Source organism: Cinclus cinclus, chromosome 1 (genome assembly GCF_963662255.1).
Source record: "Cinclus cinclus chromosome 1, bCinCin1.1, whole genome shotgun sequence".
Lineage (NCBI taxonomy): Eukaryota > Metazoa > Chordata > Aves > Passeriformes > Cinclidae > Cinclus > Cinclus cinclus.
The window spans coordinates 114729404-114751477 of record NC_085046.1 but is presented as its reverse complement, the minus strand read 5'-3'; the positions used below and the strand labels follow the sequence as shown (position 1 = coordinate 114751477).

Here is a 22074-nt window from a genome sequence, read left to right as displayed (position 1 = left end):
TCAGAGTTTAGAGGGACAAGACTCTACTTTGGGGGTTAAGGATGCTTCATTTGTGCCAAAAGCTCTTGAATATTCTAAAGAACTGCTTTGGCCAGTTGGTCAGTAATTCATAAAAGACTTGCACTTGTCTTTTAAGTTTACTCAAATGTTCTAAATAGGAAAAGTGCAGAGCTGTATTTTTGTCTGAAGGGAAGTTAAACTGCTTCAGTAATGGTGTTTGCAGGCCCCAGATCCTTTAACCTCTTATAATATTTGTGCTCCAACTTATTATAATCTTTAAACTGTGTTTCAATTTAAAACTTCCATTGAAAATATAATTCCCAGCAAACTGCTATACTATATGCATAAAATTAATGTAATTAATAAAAATACTCTCAGGAGTGAAATCTTAAGAGAAGTCTGTTGTTTTACATAGTTCTGTACACTTTGAAAATTATGATTGTTTAAAATTAATAACATAATTGTCAGCACATTCTCTTTCTTGAAAACAGAATTCATCTGGTACAGGAAAATTAATGTTTTGCTTGGGGCTTTGGCCTTTAACTAATGCAAATTAGAGAAATTGATTAACACAATACAAAAAAGTTATACCTTCCCCTGTAATACATTTTTGATAGCTGCGGCTTGATAAATTAGTATATTGTGTGTTTTTAAATGAATATGATTTATTGCTGTTGTCTACCATATGAAGAAACACAAAAAAATTGTTTTCAGGATCATTGACTTGAACATATCAATGGCACTGTTGGACAATTCTTGCTGAGTGTTAAGATGATTTATGTAACAGACCGAAGGTTTCCACAGTAATGCATTATAGTCTCAAGCTATCAAGCCTTGTTCATGCAGAGACAAAAGCAGCTAAAAAACACTTCCTTCTGAAAGTTCTCCATTTAAAAATTAGAGATAAGGTTGATTCTATTAAAACTCCCGGAAATATCCACTCTCAAATATATTATCCTAACTTTCAAATTTGTAAATGGTACGTGGCTGTTCTTCCACTTCTAATGAGCTCATTGTTTTTACATTACTCTCGATTCATAAGTATTTCAGTTATGTAACACTGTGTTCAATAATAGAAGAGGAGACAGCCTGAAGCATGTATCTTTTAAAAACTGGCATCTTTCCACAGTTCAGATGCAGAAGCCTTGGTGCAAATGAAAAATTAAGACACGCTCTACATAGTTGGCAGAACCATTCATATCATTTAAATTAAATATCTATAGGCAAATTCCCAATTTTTAAGGAACTGCAGCTAATATGAGATTCTGTTGAGTAAATGCATGGTGACTGATGCAACCACTGAGCACATGAATCAGACTTAGTGAATGTTGTCTTCTGTGGTGTCATATAGGAACAATTTTGCTCTTTCCAGAGGGATTTACACTGGATGTTTGAATGCTTGTGGCTCTTGTGGTCAGTCTGTTTGAACCTTCTCCTTTGATGTGCCTTCTCCGATCACTTTTTAAAGTTCTGTGAAAATTATTTTGAAACATAAGCTTTGCTGGTCAATACACAGTTATCACTGTAGAGTACTTAAGGACAGGGGCTGTATTTGCATTTCCTGCCAGCATTTCCCTTATTTTTCTGATGAGTAACCTCAAAAGTAAATACTAGATGTTTTTGTGCTTGTGTTATCTACAAAGCAGGATGTATAGCCTTCATTTGAATTATGTGTTGCCAAAGTAAAGAACTGGCTCCTGACATACACTTCCTCTCAGTGTCCTAGTTTTGCCCCTCCTTCCATACTTTGTTGCTGGATTTGGCCAGGCTAAGTGGCTTAAAAGTTAGATTGAAGAGGACTGAATGGGTCTTGCTCAGAAACAAAAGCTTGGGTTTGGATTGGACAGTGAGTCCGGATTAAGTGTTCATATAATTTTATTCTGGCAAGCTTTTCTCAAGGTAGCATATAGATAATGAAGCCTCTTGATCTCAACGGGCGTCTCAATCATCTGTTTTATGAAGTTTCCATCATTTCAAGCAGAAATGTCACAAATATTTAGCCAGAAACATAGCATGTAGTCCTCTAAATTTGGGAAGACATTCTTAATTCAAAAATCTTTCATAACACTATGTCTATAGGTAGCACACATTTAAGGATAATCAGTTCTGAGGTTCCCACTGTGTAGATTCCATCTGAACTAGACTGAAATCTGTTTATAATAAACACAGGTGTAGTGAAAATGCTCTTTAAAATAAAGAAAAACGCAAGCCTGTGTGTGTTCAATGCTGTGCAGTTGGTTTAATAGTGTTAATTTGCAGAAGGCTTTCTCTCTGGAACATAATAAAGACCTAGGAAGTTCCCCTAAACTTAAGAGTTGATTAACACCTCACTCACTCCTATAGTCATGAGATGAAAATGAAACCACTGGCAAAGCTCCTAGTATCTCTGTGGCGAAGAAAATTAAACATTTCTGCTACTTTTGTGTTTTTCGCTTGTTTTGGGGTTGGGAGGGGCAGGGGTGAGGATTGTTATTCAAAAGTGGAAAGGTGAGCTTGCTGAGGTTTCTGTGACCAGTAGAATAAAAAGGAGCTATTCCACATCTTTCTCAATAGAGCAAGTCCTGCTGATAGGAAAACCAACTATGAAGGAAAAATGCTTGGAGTGGAGGGAAAGACCCTAACCTTCCCCATCCCCAAGAAAAACCTAACAGAACTGAAACTACAGGCTATCATTTCTTATTAATACGTATGAGCTATACTTATGGCTTGTAACTGGATACAGGGAGTACAGCCTTCCCTGATGCTAGATAACTGCTTTAGTTAGAAATTCCAGATAAATGGCTTGTGTTGGAAGAAATGGTGCTCTAAGGAAGCCCAGAGGCTGGAACAGGATGATGTCTGGTCTGGGAGTATGAGCTCTTGCTGTGTGGTTAAGCTCGAGACTGTTTTTTTGGTAAATATCCCTAAAATTTCCCTTTACAGAAGACGACAATGCAACATTCTAGGAGAGCCTGTTGCCAGCAGTGGATCAGTTGCATCAAGGGGACCCCATATGGTTACTAAAATAGGTTTTCCAATGGCAAGGAGAGAGGTGGCAGGAAAGTAGGAGTGGGTGTTTGAAGCTTGTAGCTGCTATTCACAGGACAAGCACATGTCCCATTCCTCATGCCTTTCCTCCAGGCACAGTTGCAGCCGCCTTGTTCCTGGGATATGTTGGGCTTCGCTGCAGATGTATCTAGGAATTTTGGGTTTGATATGCTAGTGTGCTAAGTCATTACAAGCATCTGAACCAAGCTCTTGGATGAGACAAATAAATACAAGCAAATCACCACTGAAGCAGCTTCCCTGAGGAAGTTATGTCTGTGTGTTACATGAACATAATACTGAGCATGGAAATACCAAATTGGCTAAAAATGTAAGGTGAATAGGGTGCTCTGAAGATGCTTTTGAATATCTGTCCATATCATTAGCATATAGCTTGGATTTTGCCTTGCTTTACTGAAATAGTCCAATAGTTTATGTCTTAAGAAAAAAATAAAATAGACAAATGTAGGAAATACTATAATTTGAATTATATATTATTTGGTGTGTCATTACAGCTTTTGCTATTCTAATCCTATGTATAAGTGTAGTGGACAATTATATTGTAGATGATGTGGGATCAAATACACTCTTAAGTGGTTCACAAGCAATAACCATGGTGTGATATTTTTTAATAATTAATCAGAGAACTACCATTTATTTAAAAAGCTTAACCCATATAATATATAATATCATATATATATAATATATAATAACCCATATAATATATATATAATATGTAACATTATTATATATCTACAAATGACATGACTTGGACTTCCTTCTTAAGGAGTGAAGCTAATATCCTACTGAAAGTTCAAGTGATTCCACTGTTTTTGAAGTATTACTAGTGAAAGACACACTTGAAACACCAAGAATCAAAAGTAAAACCTGGTCCATCCATAGGTGACATGCAAAAAGAGGTATACAAATAAGCAGATATGCTAAGTGCCTCCAACAGTCTGTCAATATTTGATTTAGGAATACTTGCTTTTTAAAAAAACATAGCAAACAAGTCTCACAGGACAGTGTGAGGGAAAGAAAATAGATGTTAATACTTCTTACCTGCAAAATCACAGGAGAGAAAACTCTTTTGAGGCCATAAGTCTTTTGGGACAGTAGAAAAGACACTGTTGAACATGAATGTCATCTTTTCACAGCTAATGAATCCCTCCTGGAAGCTGTAGGCTACATGGATCCAAGCCCATCAGGGTTACAGTTACCAAATCTAAGCATACCTGCAGGGATAGTGCTGGTCTAGGAGAGCATTATGGATGTTATCCCTTCCTTCATTTCTATTCCTAGCTCTTTATTTATTGTAGTATTAGATCTTAAACTCACTTTAAGATCTAATTTAAACTCCTTTTTCTTTATCATAGATTTTATATTATAGTACTTAGCAACTCTCTAGTATATGCATTGTCCCTAATACTTTTATTTGGTTTTGCAAAATATATAAGTTGTTACTGAGTAACTGGGATGTTTTCTTTGCCATGTTCAAGCCTTCTCTCCATTTAGTGAGGGTCTACTTTACAGTATTTCCCCTTGGATTAGTGGCCACATCATACCTTATAAAAGTGGGGGCAAATGCAACTTACAGAGGTCAGTAGACACACACCAGCTTGCCATTAAGGAGAAAGCTGGGGCAAAGGAAGAGCACACCTGTTCTGGAGGTGAGAAACATGGCTGGAATCAAAGTCCTCACACATAACAGTGATGATATCACTGTTGAACCCTGTTCTCTTGTCTTCATTTTTGCACATTTCACTTTAGCCTTTCCTGTCTAGAATTCCTGTTCTCTTTCATACTAAGATATTTGGTAAAGAGATTTAAACCTTTTTGGGGGGAAAAAAGCAGCCAAAAACATGCCAATATGCATTAGAGAAGCTTTTTCTGTGATCACCAGCTCACTGAAAATATTTGATACTGTTTTGGTCTGATTTAAGTTCATATAGACATGCTCGTACAGAGGAGAGTAACCTCAGGCATCAGAAGGACATTATTACTATGATGACTAATGAAAAATCCCTTTGTTTATAATTAGCCATTGATTCTTCCCTTGTCCTTCTGCATGAATTCATACACAGGACTGTCCTCCATTTGGAAAATCATATTGGGGGAAGCATTTTCTTCCAACAGCTGCTCTTTGAAATTGTGCTCTCATACTCATGCTTTCTGGTGATACTTTTCAGGAGCAGAATGTATTTAAATCCTTGCATTGCCAGAATTAACAAAAGCAGCACTCAGAGCAGGACTGGTGTGCTGAAGAGGGGCAGGAAGGGTGGGAGTAGTCTCTGAGCTATAAATCTCCTGACTGTGGGCATGGGATGTGCAAAGACTGATCACTTTGCAAAGGAGCTGGCTGTTCTCAGAAAAGCAGAGCAGGCTTTCAGGCTGAGCCATTGAAATTGATCTCTTTAACTCTTTATTATGCTCACCTTTTCCTTTAAAGAAATATGCACATACCCACCCTATTCCACAAATGAGCCTACCTGCTATACAAAAAAACCTGTAGATAAATAATAGCAATTATCCACCTTGGTGCATTACTCTGACTTTGCCTGTGGCTTTTCCTTGGATGAGATTGAGTTGGATGACTTAATGGCAACAGACAACAAAAGACTAACAGCTGTTTGGTGGAGTTACTAATTCAGATAACTGACAAAATGTATGTATATTTCAGTTTATAGATTAAGACAGAAAAAAAATATTTTTTTAGATACTTCAAATGTATTTTATAAACACAAAGTGTAGTCATACTAGGTACGTACTGTTTCTTTTTCTTTGTAGATGAGTAAATGCATGGCACTCCCATAAGCATAAAAGTGGTATCTTTCTTCACTATGTAATTCTTGGTCTGAGTAGTAGGGAGCAAAATGAACCATTTTGTGCCAATACTAATTTTATAAATTACATTCCCTTTTCCAGAATTCCCATGAAAAAGGTATTCAGCTAGATGAACACTCTTAGAAAATTTTAATAGGACCCTTGAAATCCATTTGAGTTCACCTTCTTTAAAAAATGTTTTTTCTAAGGGAAAAGTATCATAGATTCTTATGCCTTAGAGGCATTTTTTTCCTCCATACATAATGGTGAGACTTCTCTTGTATAATATACGGGTCTTGAAAACATTCTTTGTTAAATTATAGATCGTTCTTAGAAGTATGTGAGTTTGGTTGTTTTGTATTACTTTTATTGTTGGTATTGACCAATGTTCATATGATTTTCATAGCACTCTCTATTTGTTATTTTTTTTCCCAGTCTTTTCCTGGCCCAAGTCTCGAAAGTGAAGATTTTAACATACCTCCTATAACTCCTCCATCATTGCCTGACCACTCCCTGGTGCACTTGAATGAGATAGAGTCTGGGTACCACTCTCTGTGTCATCCAATGAACCACAATGGCCTCCTTCCATTCCACCCTCAAAACATGGATCTACCTGAAATTACAGTTTCCAACATGCTTGGCCAAGACGGGACGCTGCTTTCCAATTCCCTCTCTGTGGTAAGCACTTTTAGTCTTTCCCTTCTGTTCTAAGTGCAAAATCATGGAAATACAAGCCTGTTTGAAATCCTTCAAGGGGGACAACACCTGCACTCAAATTTTGGAGTGCACTGGCCTGACTCTGGGTGTTATGCTGCATTCCCTGCGTCAAATCCTCCCCCCAGTGGAAGTGAGGGGGGATTTTCAGCCGAGTTCCTTAAAGCCAGGGTGTTACCTTGGGTAGAAGTGTTCCTGCTTTACAGGGATGTAAATAATGACAGAAATAGGCTCTGACTTCTGCTGGATCAGGGTTTGGATCCAGATGGCCGTTGTTCTGTATTTGTCTGATGAGGCTCTTTCCATTCTCATTTGCATGTGCTGAGAGATGTACAAAAATTTAATATCTCCTTTCTTGTTTACCGCACGTTTGGAAAACAGCAAATGTTATTTCTGATTCTAGGCCAAATCTTACAGCCTTTTTACAGTTCCCAGTCCTTAGCCAGCCAGAATCCAATTGAAATGACTGGACAACTTGCTTATAAAGTCTGTCAGATAGTCATTATGGTCATAATCTTGAGAAGCCTGATACTATAAATCACTTCTTTGAATATTAAATTGCTTGCAACAACTGCAGAGCTACTTTACATGTTACATTTTCAAGTGGGCTCTACAATTAATTAGTATACTTCTTGCATAGCAGCTCCAGACAAGATTATTTCACATTGATGTACAATTCCAACCCAAAGAGGTAAAAATCCCATGAAAGAGGATGGAGCGTGACATTGTGTGTACCCCACAGCACTTAAAGCACTAAGTGGACTAAATGGGCTGCCCAGGAGCTGCAGATCCCAAAAGCCAAATATAAGAATCTATTGTTCCTAGAGACAAAGGGTCTGGGCTTCTCACCAAAAGTTCTGCTCTTAAGGACTGAGGCTATTTAGGCCTCCCAGCTTGCTAGCTCCCCACCACATTATCCAAAAAACATAAATCAACCTGAGAGTTGACACAACACGTGGAGGTTTGGGTAGTGAGGGATCTAGATTCAGCTCCCCATCAGCCCCTCAGACTTACAGCCCCAGAGCCAGGGGACATGGTGGCTGGAAAAGACTTAGTTTAAAACAAAAATCTGCCTTGTCACATGGTTTCATTGCAGCTTAATTAAAATAAAGCTACCTTGATTTTGAGGAGCTCTGCATTCCTTCTGAAGATATCCAAAAAGTGGAGGGCACAAGTATTGGCTTCTTGTATGTTGCGCAGTTGTTATTGATTTACTAGGATGTTGCACACTTCATGTTTGAGGTCGGAATCTGACCCCAGGGTTATGTTCAGTGATGGGAGGAGTGGAGGACAGGGAGATTTATACAGAGAAATATAAATATGTTCTATGGAAAGAGCCTATATTTCCCTAGCTTGTCTACAAAGCTGATGGCATGCATTTAAGAGCTTGGATGAAATCTTGTGTGGGGTTCTGAGAATCAGAGCTATGAAAGTACTTGAAAAAGTAAGAGAAATGCTTGACACTCTAGTCAAGACAGACAGTATTTCATTGAATTGACCTCTTTTGAGCCATAGTTATGGCTCAGAACTATGCATTCTTTTAAGCTGTGATGTTTCACATTGACCTTTTGCAACAAGCTCTGAACAAAGGGCCTTGAGAATATGTAGATCATCACAGTGAATAATCGCATTGACAGTAAATGCAAAAAAGTTGAATAATATAACTGTGAAATTTTGCTATTAGAACTTAGTGAAGATCAGAAGAGATGAAAATCAGATGTCAAGAAACTATGTGCTGAATTTTGACAGTAATTTCTGAGGATTTGTTCAATAAATAAAGCATGATCCTTGAAGTATCATGTGCTAAGTCAACTGTTATCCCTAACTTGCATGCCCTTTTTGCACAAGACTGTCTCTTACCTAGCAATAGTTTTAACTCGAGCTGGCTTCTCTGTGCAGGGGATGAAGCTACAGGTCATGTTAGTACAACTGGTATGAAGTCAACACCTCCATTTCATACAGTTCAAACATTCTTTGGCAGTACAGCTTCTCTGATTTTAATTTGTTAACTTGAGAGAAATTAACTTGAGGGAAATAATTCAACTTTTCAGTGAATTCAATGAATTCTTCAGTGAATATGATGACCCCATTGTTCTTTTGGTGTTGCACTGATGAAGAAAATCAGGGGATTTTGTAGAATTAACGCTCTTTACTTAGTTTTGAATCTTTATAATCCAGAACATTTAACATTTTTTCTTCAGTATGACTCTATTCTTGTGCTATTACTCATCTCCAAGTTTCCTTTTTACTGTCTCATCAAACTCTGATCTATTTAACATGTTCTTGTCTAAATCACTCCTATATTGCCTCATATAGAACATAATCTGTAAGTTTCTCCAATCTATCCAAACCCTTGGTTCCATATAATTTGTAGCATATCAAGTACTATTTAGTGTACTTGGAAAACATGTGTCTCACTTCATTTTTCAGGGCACTAATGGGTATTTTTAGAAAAAATATTCTTAGAAACGAATCTGTTGGCTGTTCTCTATCTCTAATTAATTTTACATCTTCAGCAAATTTTACTTACGTTGGGACAAATTCAGCTGCATTTCAATGTTCCTCTGATTGAATTTATGTGGTTTTTTTCTTCACTTTAAACGTCCTTCTTTTTAGCTTGTTTTTAACCATTTTGATATTTTAGCAATATTACCTTCTCTTTTATCTGTATTAGAATTAGTGAATGCTTTTCAGTTTGTGTTTTTATAGCCAAAGCATTACTTAATGCTAGCCAAATGTGAGAAAGCAGTCTCAGTGTGGTCAGAAACAGCTGGAAAATAGTTCATACACTAAGTATAGTGGTTTTCTTCCATCTCAGCAACCAGGTGTTTTCAGATGAGGATTTCTATGATTTTGGACAGATTGAAAATTTAAGATGTACCCTTCCTAAAACCCTTTCAAATCTCCCCCCATCAGAAGTCCCTGTTTCATACTGTGCAGTACTCCCTCCAAGCTGCAGATGGAATCCCTTTTATTAAGGATGGCAGGATTTACCCCAATCTCTCTAAGAATTCTCCTCTGCAGAAGTGCTTAAATACACACAAGAAGAGCCCACTACCAGCTCAGTGAATTCATATTAGGGATCAGCTTCTTACACATTTTTACACTCTGGGAATTCTTTCTAAAAATATTTTACAATACTGGGAGATGGAAATTTCTCATTGCCATTGACAGTGTCTTAAATTTGGAATTAAACTTCTTTGAAGTTTTTTTTTTTATTGATTGGACTTTCATATTGCATGTCCACTATTTTTAAAAAAAATCTGACAATAAAACCACTAATTCTTTTCCTTCTCATTATTCTGCTCGTCAATTCACATATATTTTACTTCTATGTTTGAATATTTCTGTATTTCTTCTTAGTTGACGTACATAATATAGACATGCACATGCACCTTAATTTATATCATGCTGTCACATACAGATTTCTTTAGATGCTCATTACATCTGGATATCAGAGCTTCAGAAATCTACAAAATTTGTGCAGTATTAACCCATAGTCCAGCCTCAACTTGGGAGCCGTCTAAAATCCTCCTTAAAAATGGATATGATTTCTATTCCTGCTCCTTAATTGGATGCAATTTGATATAGATAGAAATGTTTGTTTAATGAAAATATATTTATGGTCCTGTAAACATGTTTATTTCTATATAATGGAGTAGGGATCCCTTCCTGGTTTCCAACCAGTAAAGGACTGTGTGAGCTTGGTTAGATCCCAGCTGGGGCTTTACCTGCCAGCCTTTCTCTGTTGGTGTGTGTTTTCCTGAAATATCCCAAAGGATATTTTCAAGCACGACAAAAGTTACCCTTCTAACATTTGCAAAAAATGCATGTTGTATGAGAATGTGTATTTATCTGTAAAAATGCTTTTGAATGTGTTCTAGAAAATGAGTTTTTCTGTGCGCACATAAAATTATAGATATTCCAGCTTCTTTGGTGTATCCTATGGATAGCTGGTTTTTCTGCAAGAAACCATGGTTTAAAAATCATAATGCTGTTTTTACATAGTGGGAAAAAAAACCCAACCTATTTTTGGAATGCTTTCATTTGTAATCTTGAGCTGATCTTTTTGAACATGTGGCTCATGATGGTATACCATAGAAAATTTACAAGAAAAAATAGAAGACTTCCGTTTCTTGAAATGCTTCAAATTTCTGGGTTTTAAATTTAAGGTGGAAAAGATGTTAAAAGACAATAAAATCAGGGGGTTTATTTCCCAAATGCTCTACTTGTGCTAGCAACAAAAGCCAGCATAATGTATATACTTAGGTTTATTGTCATTTTTAGTATACAGTCAAGGCACACTTTGAATTCAAAGGCTACAGTACAACTGTTTTGACAACCACCACATTAGTAGGTAATGTGCAGGACATATGAAACTGAAGCAAAAATGTTTCTTTAGGTCTATAGGGAGTGCAGTACATCAAGGAATTCAGATATATTAGAGCAGCATGAATTTCTAATATGTTACTCTTATGGAAAAGACCACTGGCATATTGAATAATGCTGCATTCAAAGCAGAGCAGAAAATGTGATTACAGACAATTTCATTGCTGTTTTTAAAATAAATATTTTTGAAATCTTGAGGTATTTTATTTCAGGTAATGCATAAAATATGTAACAGTGTGCTAGAGCTAAAGATCTTCTAGGTCATGGAAGAGTAGTTGATGTCAGCTATAATTATTCAAATGTGGAATAATAGAAGCATTAGTTTAAAATAAAATGCATGTCACTAAGGCCCATGTCCTTATATTAAAAAAAGCAATAAAAAGCTGGTTTTTTTGCATATTTAGACAGAAGAATAAAGGCAATGAATAATTATTTAACATTATGCCCCAATTCATCAAAACCGAACAATTGCATTATACTTTTTCATATAATTATATTTTTTTATATATGCAACCCATGAGAGATTAATATCTTAAACAAAATGTGGCATTGTATAACAGGGAAGAAAGCAGACAGCTACTTTTTGTTTTTTTGTTTTTTTTTCTATTTTTAATCTCAGGTAGAATAGAATTAGTGTTTCTTATTCACAGTACAGTTGCTAAAACACGAAATAAAGAGACTGTTGTTGTACCTCGGATGCATTTAAAAGATTTTGGTTTCATACAGGTTAGTTTAAATTCAGTATTCATGACTCATCTTGAGGCTGACCTATACAGCTGTTTTTTCTTTTCTTGCACCTTTAAGTGTTAGTGCAAACTACTGAGTCAAACAGAAATTCATTATTTCTGATAAACAAGATGAATGACTTTCATAACAACAACAACAAAAGAATTTGTGTCTCCTAACCTGAGCGTTAAGATTTGAATCATGTTTTGATACTTTTTTCTAGCTAGTATTGCATGCCAGTGGTAGCAGATATGTTTTGTCTCTGGTGAATACTTCACATTTGTGCCTCATTACCTGTCTCTGGTCTTCAGTTTACATCAAAATTTACTGTTATGCTATACAGACCTGCTGCTGCCCCAAATTTTATTGCAGTGAGTTATTGCCATCAGAACCACCAAATGATAAAGCTAAGGTCATGGAACATCTTGTGTTAAAGTTGTTTGGTTATTTTCTCTCATTAAGCAACTTTGTATACTTTTTCCTAAAAAAACCCAAACCAAATCAAAACAAAAAAACCCCAAAAAACAACAACAACAAAAAAAAACAGAAAACAAAAAACAAAATAAAAAAAACACAAAAAAGTAAAAGATTCCCAAAAGATTAAAAAAAACACCAGACAACAACAAAAAACAGCACTATGCTTTCCAAGCAGTTGTTTTTGTTTTTTTCACTGAAATAAGCCTTGCATGGAAAAAGGTTACAATAGTTAATGTATGTTATATCAAGCACTCTAACCAGCTCATGCCCGTCAGTATAACTTTATTGTCTCTACTAGAATTATGATGATTTATTCCATCATTTTTATCTTTCCTTTCTTCTGATGTCTGCTCCACTCTTTTGTCACCAGAAAGACAACAGAAAGGATATGTAGAGGAGCTGATTAAGGTGTAATTTGATCAAGGTTTCATAAATACCTGAATATTGCATATCTGCTACTAGAAGGCTCTTTACTGTGCTACAAAATACTTCTGATGTCAGAAATTGCAGCGGTATAAAATCAGAGTTAAAACAAAGTGTGCGTTTTCAGCAGTGATGGAGATATGCCGTTTAGCTATAGTGTACTGTGGCAGGTGGCTGGTTCTCTGTGCCTCAGCATTAAATTGAAATGGGACATCTCTCAAAAAAGATGTGCTTTGTGTGGGACTGGACTTACACTACAGCAGGGGGAGCAGAAGCTTCCCATGGGTCACATTGTCCCTGGGGCCCTTTCTGCAGAAATCATCAGTCCATGCATTCATGGAAGGGGAAACATTGCTGGTACCACCTCAGCTGGTAGCACCTCTACAGTTTTCCTCTCCCAAGAGAACATTGGCAGAATAAAAGAAAGCACTCTGGGGTGCAGGCTACTGATGGACCCCTCCTTCTTCAGGTCAACTAGGACAAGAATTCCTATGAAAGTATTTGTGGAGGGTTTTTTTTCTGGTCTTAAAGTAGTATCTGGTGAAGTTATACTCTCAGTCTCTAAGCACTAAGAGCTTACCTTAAAGATAGATCAATAAATATTTGCACATAACTGTAGGAAAATATTTGTATATCAATGACCAGGACTCTTTTTAGAATAATTCCAGGTCTCATTTTTTAAAATTGAAATGAAACTGTTGATTTACTGTCAGTTGGGAAACACAGCATCCTGCTTATTTGAGTGTGGTTGTTGAGAATCCACGTGGCTCACATATTTCACAAACTCAGTCAGAAAACAACTTCAGTATAATTTCAAGAAGAAATAACAAAGCAGCATATATCTTATTTTTGAAAACAACCTTCTAGAGAAAATGCTTTGGTGACATTTTTCACAGTGGTTACCCATTGTCTGATAGGAATTTATTTGCTACATATAAAATGTAAAGAAAAGAAAAAAAAATAGTTGCATTATTTTTTTTTTTCTTACAGTTTAACCAGATAGACACAGGCTAAGACAAGATGAATGTGGTGCAGAGAGAAAGATTTCAGTTGTGGGTGGTAGATTATACAACACCTCACATGTAAAGTACTCACAGGAGTGATTAATGCATAAGCAGCATCATAGCTGCAAGTGTCAAACAAAACAGATAATAGAGTATGCAAATAGAGGAAACATAACTCTCAGAAAATGTCAGAAATTCAGGGGTTTCAGCAGCAGAGATTGTTGACTTTAATCTGCTGCTTTTAACATTGCATGTACTTGTCGAGAACAGCGTGATAATGAAATGTTTCTGAAGACTCACACTTTGGCAAAAAAAATAAAAAATCTTAGTGATCTTAAGTCCTGTATATGGAATAGAAGTGAAATGTCTGTCTCAAAAACTGTGAACATACTTCTGTGAAGACAAAAAGGAAGGAGAAACCCACGGTGCAGATGAAAGGGAGGGCTTTGTGCATCAGGTGGAGTAGCCTCTATTTCCACCTGTTTCATCATTTAAATGCATGGATTTGCATTCTTTGAAACTCAAAAGCAGCTGAGAAGACTGCACATCCCTCATGGATTTGTACTGCATTCACCATCTCACCCCATTTTGTTGAGTAGTAGAAAGGTGTGTGGACAAAAGCAGTCCCACTGCAGAATGTTCTGTCTTAGCTCTAGGTGCCATGTGCATGCTGGAAGTTCAGCTGTGTCACCTGCTAGAGTGTGAATTCTCCTCCTTAAATCTTGCATATGTAGAGTCATAGATGTCTAGAAAAAAAAAAAAAATTCTTCATTTTGAGGGGGAAAAAAACCACTTTCTTGGCTTTCCAAGTTGAAGGAATTTAGGTGGCCCAATTAATAGTCTGGGGGGGTTATCTGTTTTAGTGGTTTTTACAGAGTTTTAAGTATCATTGTTTGAGTTTACCAGTGACTTTTTACATGAGGAATGGAAGAAAAATATTCTGCATGGTAGTGTTTTGTGATTTGAAGAAATAATCAGAAGTAAAAAATAACTCATTTGTTGCTTTTATCCCTTTTACTTTCACGAGGCAATTATGAAATGCTCGAAGTGTAAGAATGTCTACTCTTCCCGAGTCCTTTCAATAATATAAACATTCATTTTAGATTGATGCTTGCCTCTCTGTTCCTCCTTCCACCTCCTCCTCATTTGTACGAAGCCTGTACTGACGCTCTATGTAAATGCCACATTGGGCAGTGTGTAAAATCTTTAACCCCCACTGCTACTGTGATGCTGTACTTCAATTTCGTGCATGTGACCCAGGATCTCTGTAGCCTCGCTTACACACCTTTGAACTGCACTTTTGGCACGTTGCAGATGCTGTTGCCTCTACATTTGTACGCTAAAGATATGAAAGTGAATGTCATTAATTCATTTTCTGTGCATATCATGGATGGATGCAGTCAGAGAAAAAGGACTTAAGGTATAGAGTGGCAGCAAGAAGCATTATGGAGTGAGGAACACCTCCAAGGCATGCTTGTGCATATCTTTCAGCTACAAAATACCCACAATGAATACTTTTCATCTAAGTTGAACAAAGGAATTTCACTTTATCTTACATATTATCAGTGTGTATCCAAAATTCCTCTTTCAACCAACATGCAGGGACATAAAAGAGTCAAAAGAGATGTTACAGGTGGAGATGGGCACTCTGTGTGCCTGCCCTGACCCAGATCTGAATTGGACTGCAGTGCTTAGAGTACACACACAGATATATATACGTGGATACACATATATACATATATATGAACATTTATATGTCTGTGTATGTAAGTGTGTACCACACTGTTAATCGCTGAAGCCCTCTGCTGGAAAGGGAGTGTAACAGACAGGATGTAGCATCTGCAACATCCCCCTTCTCCCCAGATTGTGGATCCATGTTGTTGTTAAACAGACACTGAAACTAGAGATGAATTATTGAAGTAGATGCAACGGATTTAGTTCATGTACATGGTTGCATTATACAATATTTTTACCAAATCCCTGAGTTATAAATGAGGTTACAGTGCCTGGAAGTAACTTTGATAGTGGGTACTTTTGCTAATTGAGTTAATTAAGAAGGAGGTAGCCTAGTTGCTAAATTGAGACATGGGACACCTAATGGATAACATGATGAAACCACTCCATATCACATCTTCGAAATTCTGCTTCCTGACAGTAATGATATTGACTTATAGGTACCTTCACTTCATCCTTACAAAAATTATCTAATCTGAAAAAAAACCAAAAACAGGCCTGCTCATGGAGTATTTACAGAATCAGGCCCTTGATGAGAATGCAACGCTTTTTTTATTTGGGGATGCAACTTCTTTCTAGTACATTTTAAGATTACCTTCATTCACACATAGAGAATTTCAGAGATTAACTCAGTAACTAAGCTTTAGTTCCCAATATATGCCTTAATACTCAAGTGTGGGATCTCAGTTTAATGAATTTTATGTCTCTCCCCTTTCTTATGTAGTAGCATAAAAACTATTTCGTGCAATGGGCTTAGTCCTTATCTGGTTATTAAGTGCAGCTTAAGTTACCTGACAGAAAGTATACAGTGTAAAATAACCACTGGCAAAACTTTCAAAAATTATTTTTTGTACACCAAACAACTGACAGCATTTGAAAAATAGTGCCCTTGGCAGTCTGTCCTTCTGAAGCACCTTTCTTGTGCCTTGAAGTGCTTTGCAGTCACTAATTAACTGAGAAGGTACTTTACTTATAATAGCGCAAGTAGATGTTTGCAGTATCAGTCCTTCCTATCTGTCAAGTACTATAATGCAGGAGACAAAAACATATACTTTATTTAAAAAAATAGTAAGATTTAATTCACACTATACAAAGACAAATTAATCCCAAGTTGAAAAAGAAAGATCTTAAAGGAAGAGTATGACTATGTAGGGGGACCTGTAATAATGAAAGTGTTACCAGGAGCTAATTTCATGTTTGGTGCTCAGAAACACAAAGGTGGTTAGCAGTGTGGTGAGAGTCAGCTTTCAGTATTAGAACTGGCAGACGTCCTCACATGTAACAAAAACAGGAATTAACTGCCATGTGCTACACATCTAATATAAAGCTTTTACAGTGACTACACATTATGGCATCTGAGACTTTTAAGATACCAAGCAACCTGGAAATTATACAGCAACCTTATTTAAGAGCCATGGAAAAGATGCAGGGATTGCTTTTCTTGTCCTTGAAATGCAGTCAGCTCTGGGGAGAAGTGAAGTATCTGTTTAACCACAGAGTGTGGTGTTCCACTGCCCCAGATTTCCAGTCCAAGCCCTTACAGGCCGGCTCCACAGCACACGTGTTTCTTCTCACTTGTCATCAGCTTTTGTGAATTCAGGGAGAGGAAAACTCACAACGGAAGTTCTCTGCCCAGGGTCTGGCCTGTGTAATTTTAATTGTGTATGGCATTGTTGCACTGACTTCATCATTTGTGGCCTCTGCCTCTGAACTACATTTTAGGAGCTCTGTGATTGACTGAAAACCTCCGTGGGATTTTCAGAAATATTCTGGCATAATGTTGATCTTGTCGTACTCTAGCAGGAGCTATCCCAGAGTTTCAAAAGAAATAGAATTTGCTGTATAACAGACGCTTTCATTTGTTCATAAATTATGAGAATTTAGATTTTACACTATATAAAGGTCAACAATGATCCACACATCATAATTTCGAAATGTTTTTGGAAAATCAGTGCAAGCTGCTATACGACTGAAGAGAAAAATCATGATGTAATGTCCTGTTTGGAAACAATTTATATTGTTTTGATTATTATATAATTAAAGACAATATAGGAAAGCTGTGCAACAGAAAAAAGTCACATGAGTTACCTGACCTCTTAGATCCTGGCTCAGTGCATCCATAATGTTGTGTTACTTACCAAATCACAGAAACTGGTCCAGAGGGAACCATAATGCCCCTCCTTTAATGTAGTCCAAGATAGGATTTTAAAAGGTCATCTCACTGAAAGCAGAATACTCCATAAGTTTGTCATTTCTGACAGATCTAACTTATTTTTTAGACAATTCATCTAGGCTCCTCAAGCAAGCCCTGAATAGAGGTTCTCACCCTTAAAAAAATCACCATACATAACATCCAGCAGGCAGTGGAGGTTAATGAAGACAATTTAATATTTTCAACTGTCTGTTACTTATTTTTAAGGTGTGCTTATATATATGTATATATTTATATTTTTAAGTGTATATTGATCTAACAATATATGATAGGCAATAGATGTTGATGGAACAGCTAGGAAATAGATAATCAAGAAGATGTATATTAACTCAGACTGTTTTGGTTCATAGCTGACTTGAGCATTTAAGAAACAGTAGAAAAATTATCAGCTTTCCCCAATCTTATTAGTGTATAATCATGATCCAGACTCTATGAGCCCATAAACTACACCGAGAAAAAAATAACTCTTCTTGAAGATTCAGCTACAGAGTTATTTTATGAAATTGTTTATGTGAATATTTTATTTATTTATCATCATCCATTACTTAGAAAGTTAGGCTGGAGGAATGGCTGTTTATGATACCTAAGGAATGTCACCGTAAGTAATGGGATAAAAATAAGCAATGGGTGAAGGTTGGGAAAAAACCCTTTTAAATGGCATCTGAATCGTCTGCCAGGTAGTGTTAAAGCCCTGGAACATGTACATATGGGAAAATGCTGCACTGGCTGAGAGATGGGTTGGATGATTTAATAGACCTTTCTTTGAGATGTAATTTCTGTAACTGGTTGATACATACACTAGTGTTCAGATATTTGGACTTGTTTCTTGTTTGTCTGGCAAATTGTTTCTTGTGAAAGGTTATAAATTACAATAAATAGACTTTGCAGAAGATGAGCTGCATGATATTCTTGGAAAGAGTTTTTCAGCTGATATCCAGGCGTTAATGCCAAAGCAGAAAAAACCCAATAGAGTCTTAATCCCATGGCTTTGCTTGAGCACAGTGCTAGGATGGTGCACTGCCATAAATAATATTTACATGGAATAGAGTTTTCTCTATTCTAACAGCAATTTAGAATAGAGAAGATAAAACAGAGAAACAAGTGTCATACACTTAGAAGAATTTTTTCCTTCTGATTTTGGAACAAAGAATTCACTGCTAGGGATTGATGGAAGGACAAGATGGGGAAAGAAGGGAAAGCAAGCATTTATAAAAATGTTGATGTAGTTATAATTAGATCCATTTTAGAACCAAAAGTTTTATGCAGAAACTGACAGAAGGATACACAATAATTATAGTTTGCTGACAAGCTGAATAGAGTTTCCTTTTTTTATCTCATGGTTTTAGGAAACCGAACTGTAAATAAATATGCAGTTTGACAGATTGTAATTGCAATCAGCAAGGCATCTTTTCATTTAATCAGATAGTGTTATTAAAATGGGGTTACAATTAAACATTTTATAGTGTGACGTAGAACTCTATTAAAATTCTCCAGCAAACAGTAATTATCATTTGATGCTTCTGCAACCTATTTCCATTTGCAGAAATATTATTGGTTGTGACCTTCCAGTGATTAGGTCTCAGTTTGCTGTTCTCTTCCTACTTTGATATATGATATTAAGTATTCTCCTTTTTTTACCTTACTGTGAAGCTTAAAACATTAATTTTGAATTATTTTAGTTATTATTTTTGCCTTTGTTAAAACTGCATGACACTGGCCAAAGAAGATTTACACCAGGGGAAATGTGGAATTACATAAGCATGAATATTCTTAACTTTAGGAATTGTAATTTTGACCAACTCTAAATGTGTTGAAAACCGCTATTTCTTGCCATAGTTTTGTAAACTACATGGAAAAATATGAAGTCAGACATGGTTCAGCATTCTGCCTTTTAAGACTCTTTCAGGCTGTAACTTCTCTCTGATATCACCACCCTCAAGAAGTAGAAAAGAGCAAGAAGAATATCATTAAGAGACACGGTTTTTGGTGCATTCTTCAGGTTCATATAACCCCACTAATGAAACTCCACACAGAAAATATTTGGAGTGAAGGGAATGAGTGATTTGCATTAGCAGAGAGTGAAAGTCTTTGAAAATGACACAGCAAAGCTACTGCTCCTTTTACTCTGGGAGTCATTTTTGGAGGAAACATCAGTGGTTTGAGGAAAAGCAACATTTTCCTTACTGAAAATTAAACAGACAGTGGTATAAAACATATTCTTGGTTCTTTTCACTAGTAGTTGACAAACATTAAATAAGAAAGAGAAGAAAAAAGCATAAGAAAAGTCAAGTATGCTTTCTTTTGGTGAAAACTGAAGTTGTATGGATACTTGAGTAAAAGAGGAAAGAAATAATTTGTTCTGACATACTATCCATTTATTTTAACTTTGTATTATCTTTTACTTGGAACCTCATTATCTTACTTTTCCTGTTATGACTGTGTGTGTTGGTTTCTTCTTGTGCTTTTCAATAAGTACAGTCTCTGCAGAGAAGGCTGATATGCAGTCTCTGACTCTTTACTGCATGCTCAACAATTTTTCTCTCTTCATTTGTGTGCATATATGCTATTTCCTCCAGATCATTTTTCTGAGGAATAGCTTTCACAAGGTTTGTCACACAGAGGTCTTCCACCTTCACTCCATGTGGTTAAAGAATTGTATTGCCAAACCACTCAGAAATTCAGTGGTCATGTAAAAATACAGCACATTTACAAAGGAAATTTTAAATTGCACCTCAACCACTTCTGATAGGATAAGCAAAAAGGTTGACTTTGCTCTTCCTTTCCAACATCAAAACAAATAGGGCTATAAGAGTTCCCTGACTGGTCCTCCCTGGACAGCACAGGGTTACTGCCTCTGCAGCTACAACATGAGTTTGAAGTCACCATCCTCTGCTAGGTTGTAAATGATCAAGTAAGGGAACCTAAAATACTGCTTGTCACTGAGCTTTTACAATGACAAGCCCACATATGTAAATAGGGAAGTAACATTAAATAGTGCATGAAAATAGAAAAAAAGTAAAAAGATTCTCCCCAAATCTGATTGCAATTTTTTCTAACGTAAAGGAAGCATATATCTGAGTCTAATGTTCAAAACAAGGAAAATTTAACCCACATCTCACCTGAATATAGTGGCTTTTTTAAGAGCACATCAAATGGTGTATATAGGTGTGAAGGAGAAGATAATCAGAATAAGAAATGCCAGCTGAACCCAAAGAAACTGATGCATCTTAGGTTTTTGTAGTGCTATACATCATTGGCACTGTCTGAGCACTCTATCTTACCTCATAATATCTTCACTATATATTTGAAAAATAGAGGTCTAATAGTGAAATTGTACTCATACAAGGGCCCCCTTGGCTGGTATAAAGAAGTATTTCTCAAGAGGAGGAAAGGCCCAAAACAACAAGGTGGCAAATGTACATAATATTGGATGTTTGCATTCAGCTGAAACCTGAAGTTTGCTTTAATAATGCAGGGCGAGATGCCTGGTCTAGCACACATGTCTGTCTTTGAATGTCATGTGTTTTAAAAATATGGAAGTTGCACAGGATATGCAATTTCTTCATCATGTTCTTTGCATTTTCAGTTGTGTGCTATATATTCACATACCACTCTGTGTTACAACAAGCCTGTTTGATTACTTTCAATTTTTGCCATACGATTTTGTCACTCTTGCTGAAAATTTTAAGACATTTTCCTCCAGACTCATTCTTTTTTTTCCCCCCACTCAGATTTATTTACTACCTTTAGAAGTAGAAAAGTCCAATTTCAATCATGCTAGAAATAGCTCATTTTAGACAAGTACGTGCTGCTCTGCTTACAAAACATATATGAGTGGAATATGCAATTACCACAACTCAGTTTCCTGCCACAGAAACATTTCAGCATTATAGCATTACAGAAATAGAATGACATGCATAATGAAAGATTTCAAGATTCACCCAAGGCATTTATTCTCTTCACCTTAATGTTCTCAGCAGTAGCAGAGTATCCATTAAAAGGTACGATGAATTATGGTTGCTTAGCAACCGTGGGGAGCTTGTAACAGCACCAAAGAATGAAATGGCTGGTTGATAAAATGAATTTTCTCTGAGCATTAGCCTGTTGAAACTGCCTTTTCTTGTGGAACATAAAGTGCATTTATTTGTCTCATGCATTTTTTATTAGAAAATTATTTGAGTTCCAGAGACTTGAATCGTTTTGCTACAGGAGATATTTGATTTTAATGTGTTGTACTAAAATAAGTAATAAAAGACATTTTCTTCAAAGTAAAGACACCAAGGAAACCTAGGTAGCTCCTTTTGAAGTTGGGAATAAAATCTTATATAAGGTATGTCATTACTCATTTCTAATTAAAAATTATATTAGCTAGGACTTAAACTTCAATTTTACCTTTGAGGGAAAGTTTGAGACAGTTAGCCAATATGCAGTGACAAAAAGGAGAGGTTTGGAACTGATCTCATGGATTCATCATGAGAGAAGTAAGTTTTCTTCTCTCTTCCCAGACCACATGGTAGTCATGTCTCAGAGAAGGTCAGAAGTGGTTGC

General features: G+C 36.3%; 1 protein-coding gene across 1 annotated transcript in view; it reads left to right on the top strand.

Annotated features, from left to right (window-relative positions):
• TOX (thymocyte selection associated high mobility group box) overlaps nt 1-22074 on the top strand; it is a 212108-nt gene that overhangs the window by 121426 nt on the left and 68608 nt on the right. Inside the window, exon 3 of the mRNA XM_062501942.1 lies at nt 6283-6525. Within this exon, the coding sequence (XP_062357926.1) occupies nt 6283-6525 (243 nt within the window). The remainder of the gene's footprint in view (nt 1-6282; nt 6526-22074) is intronic.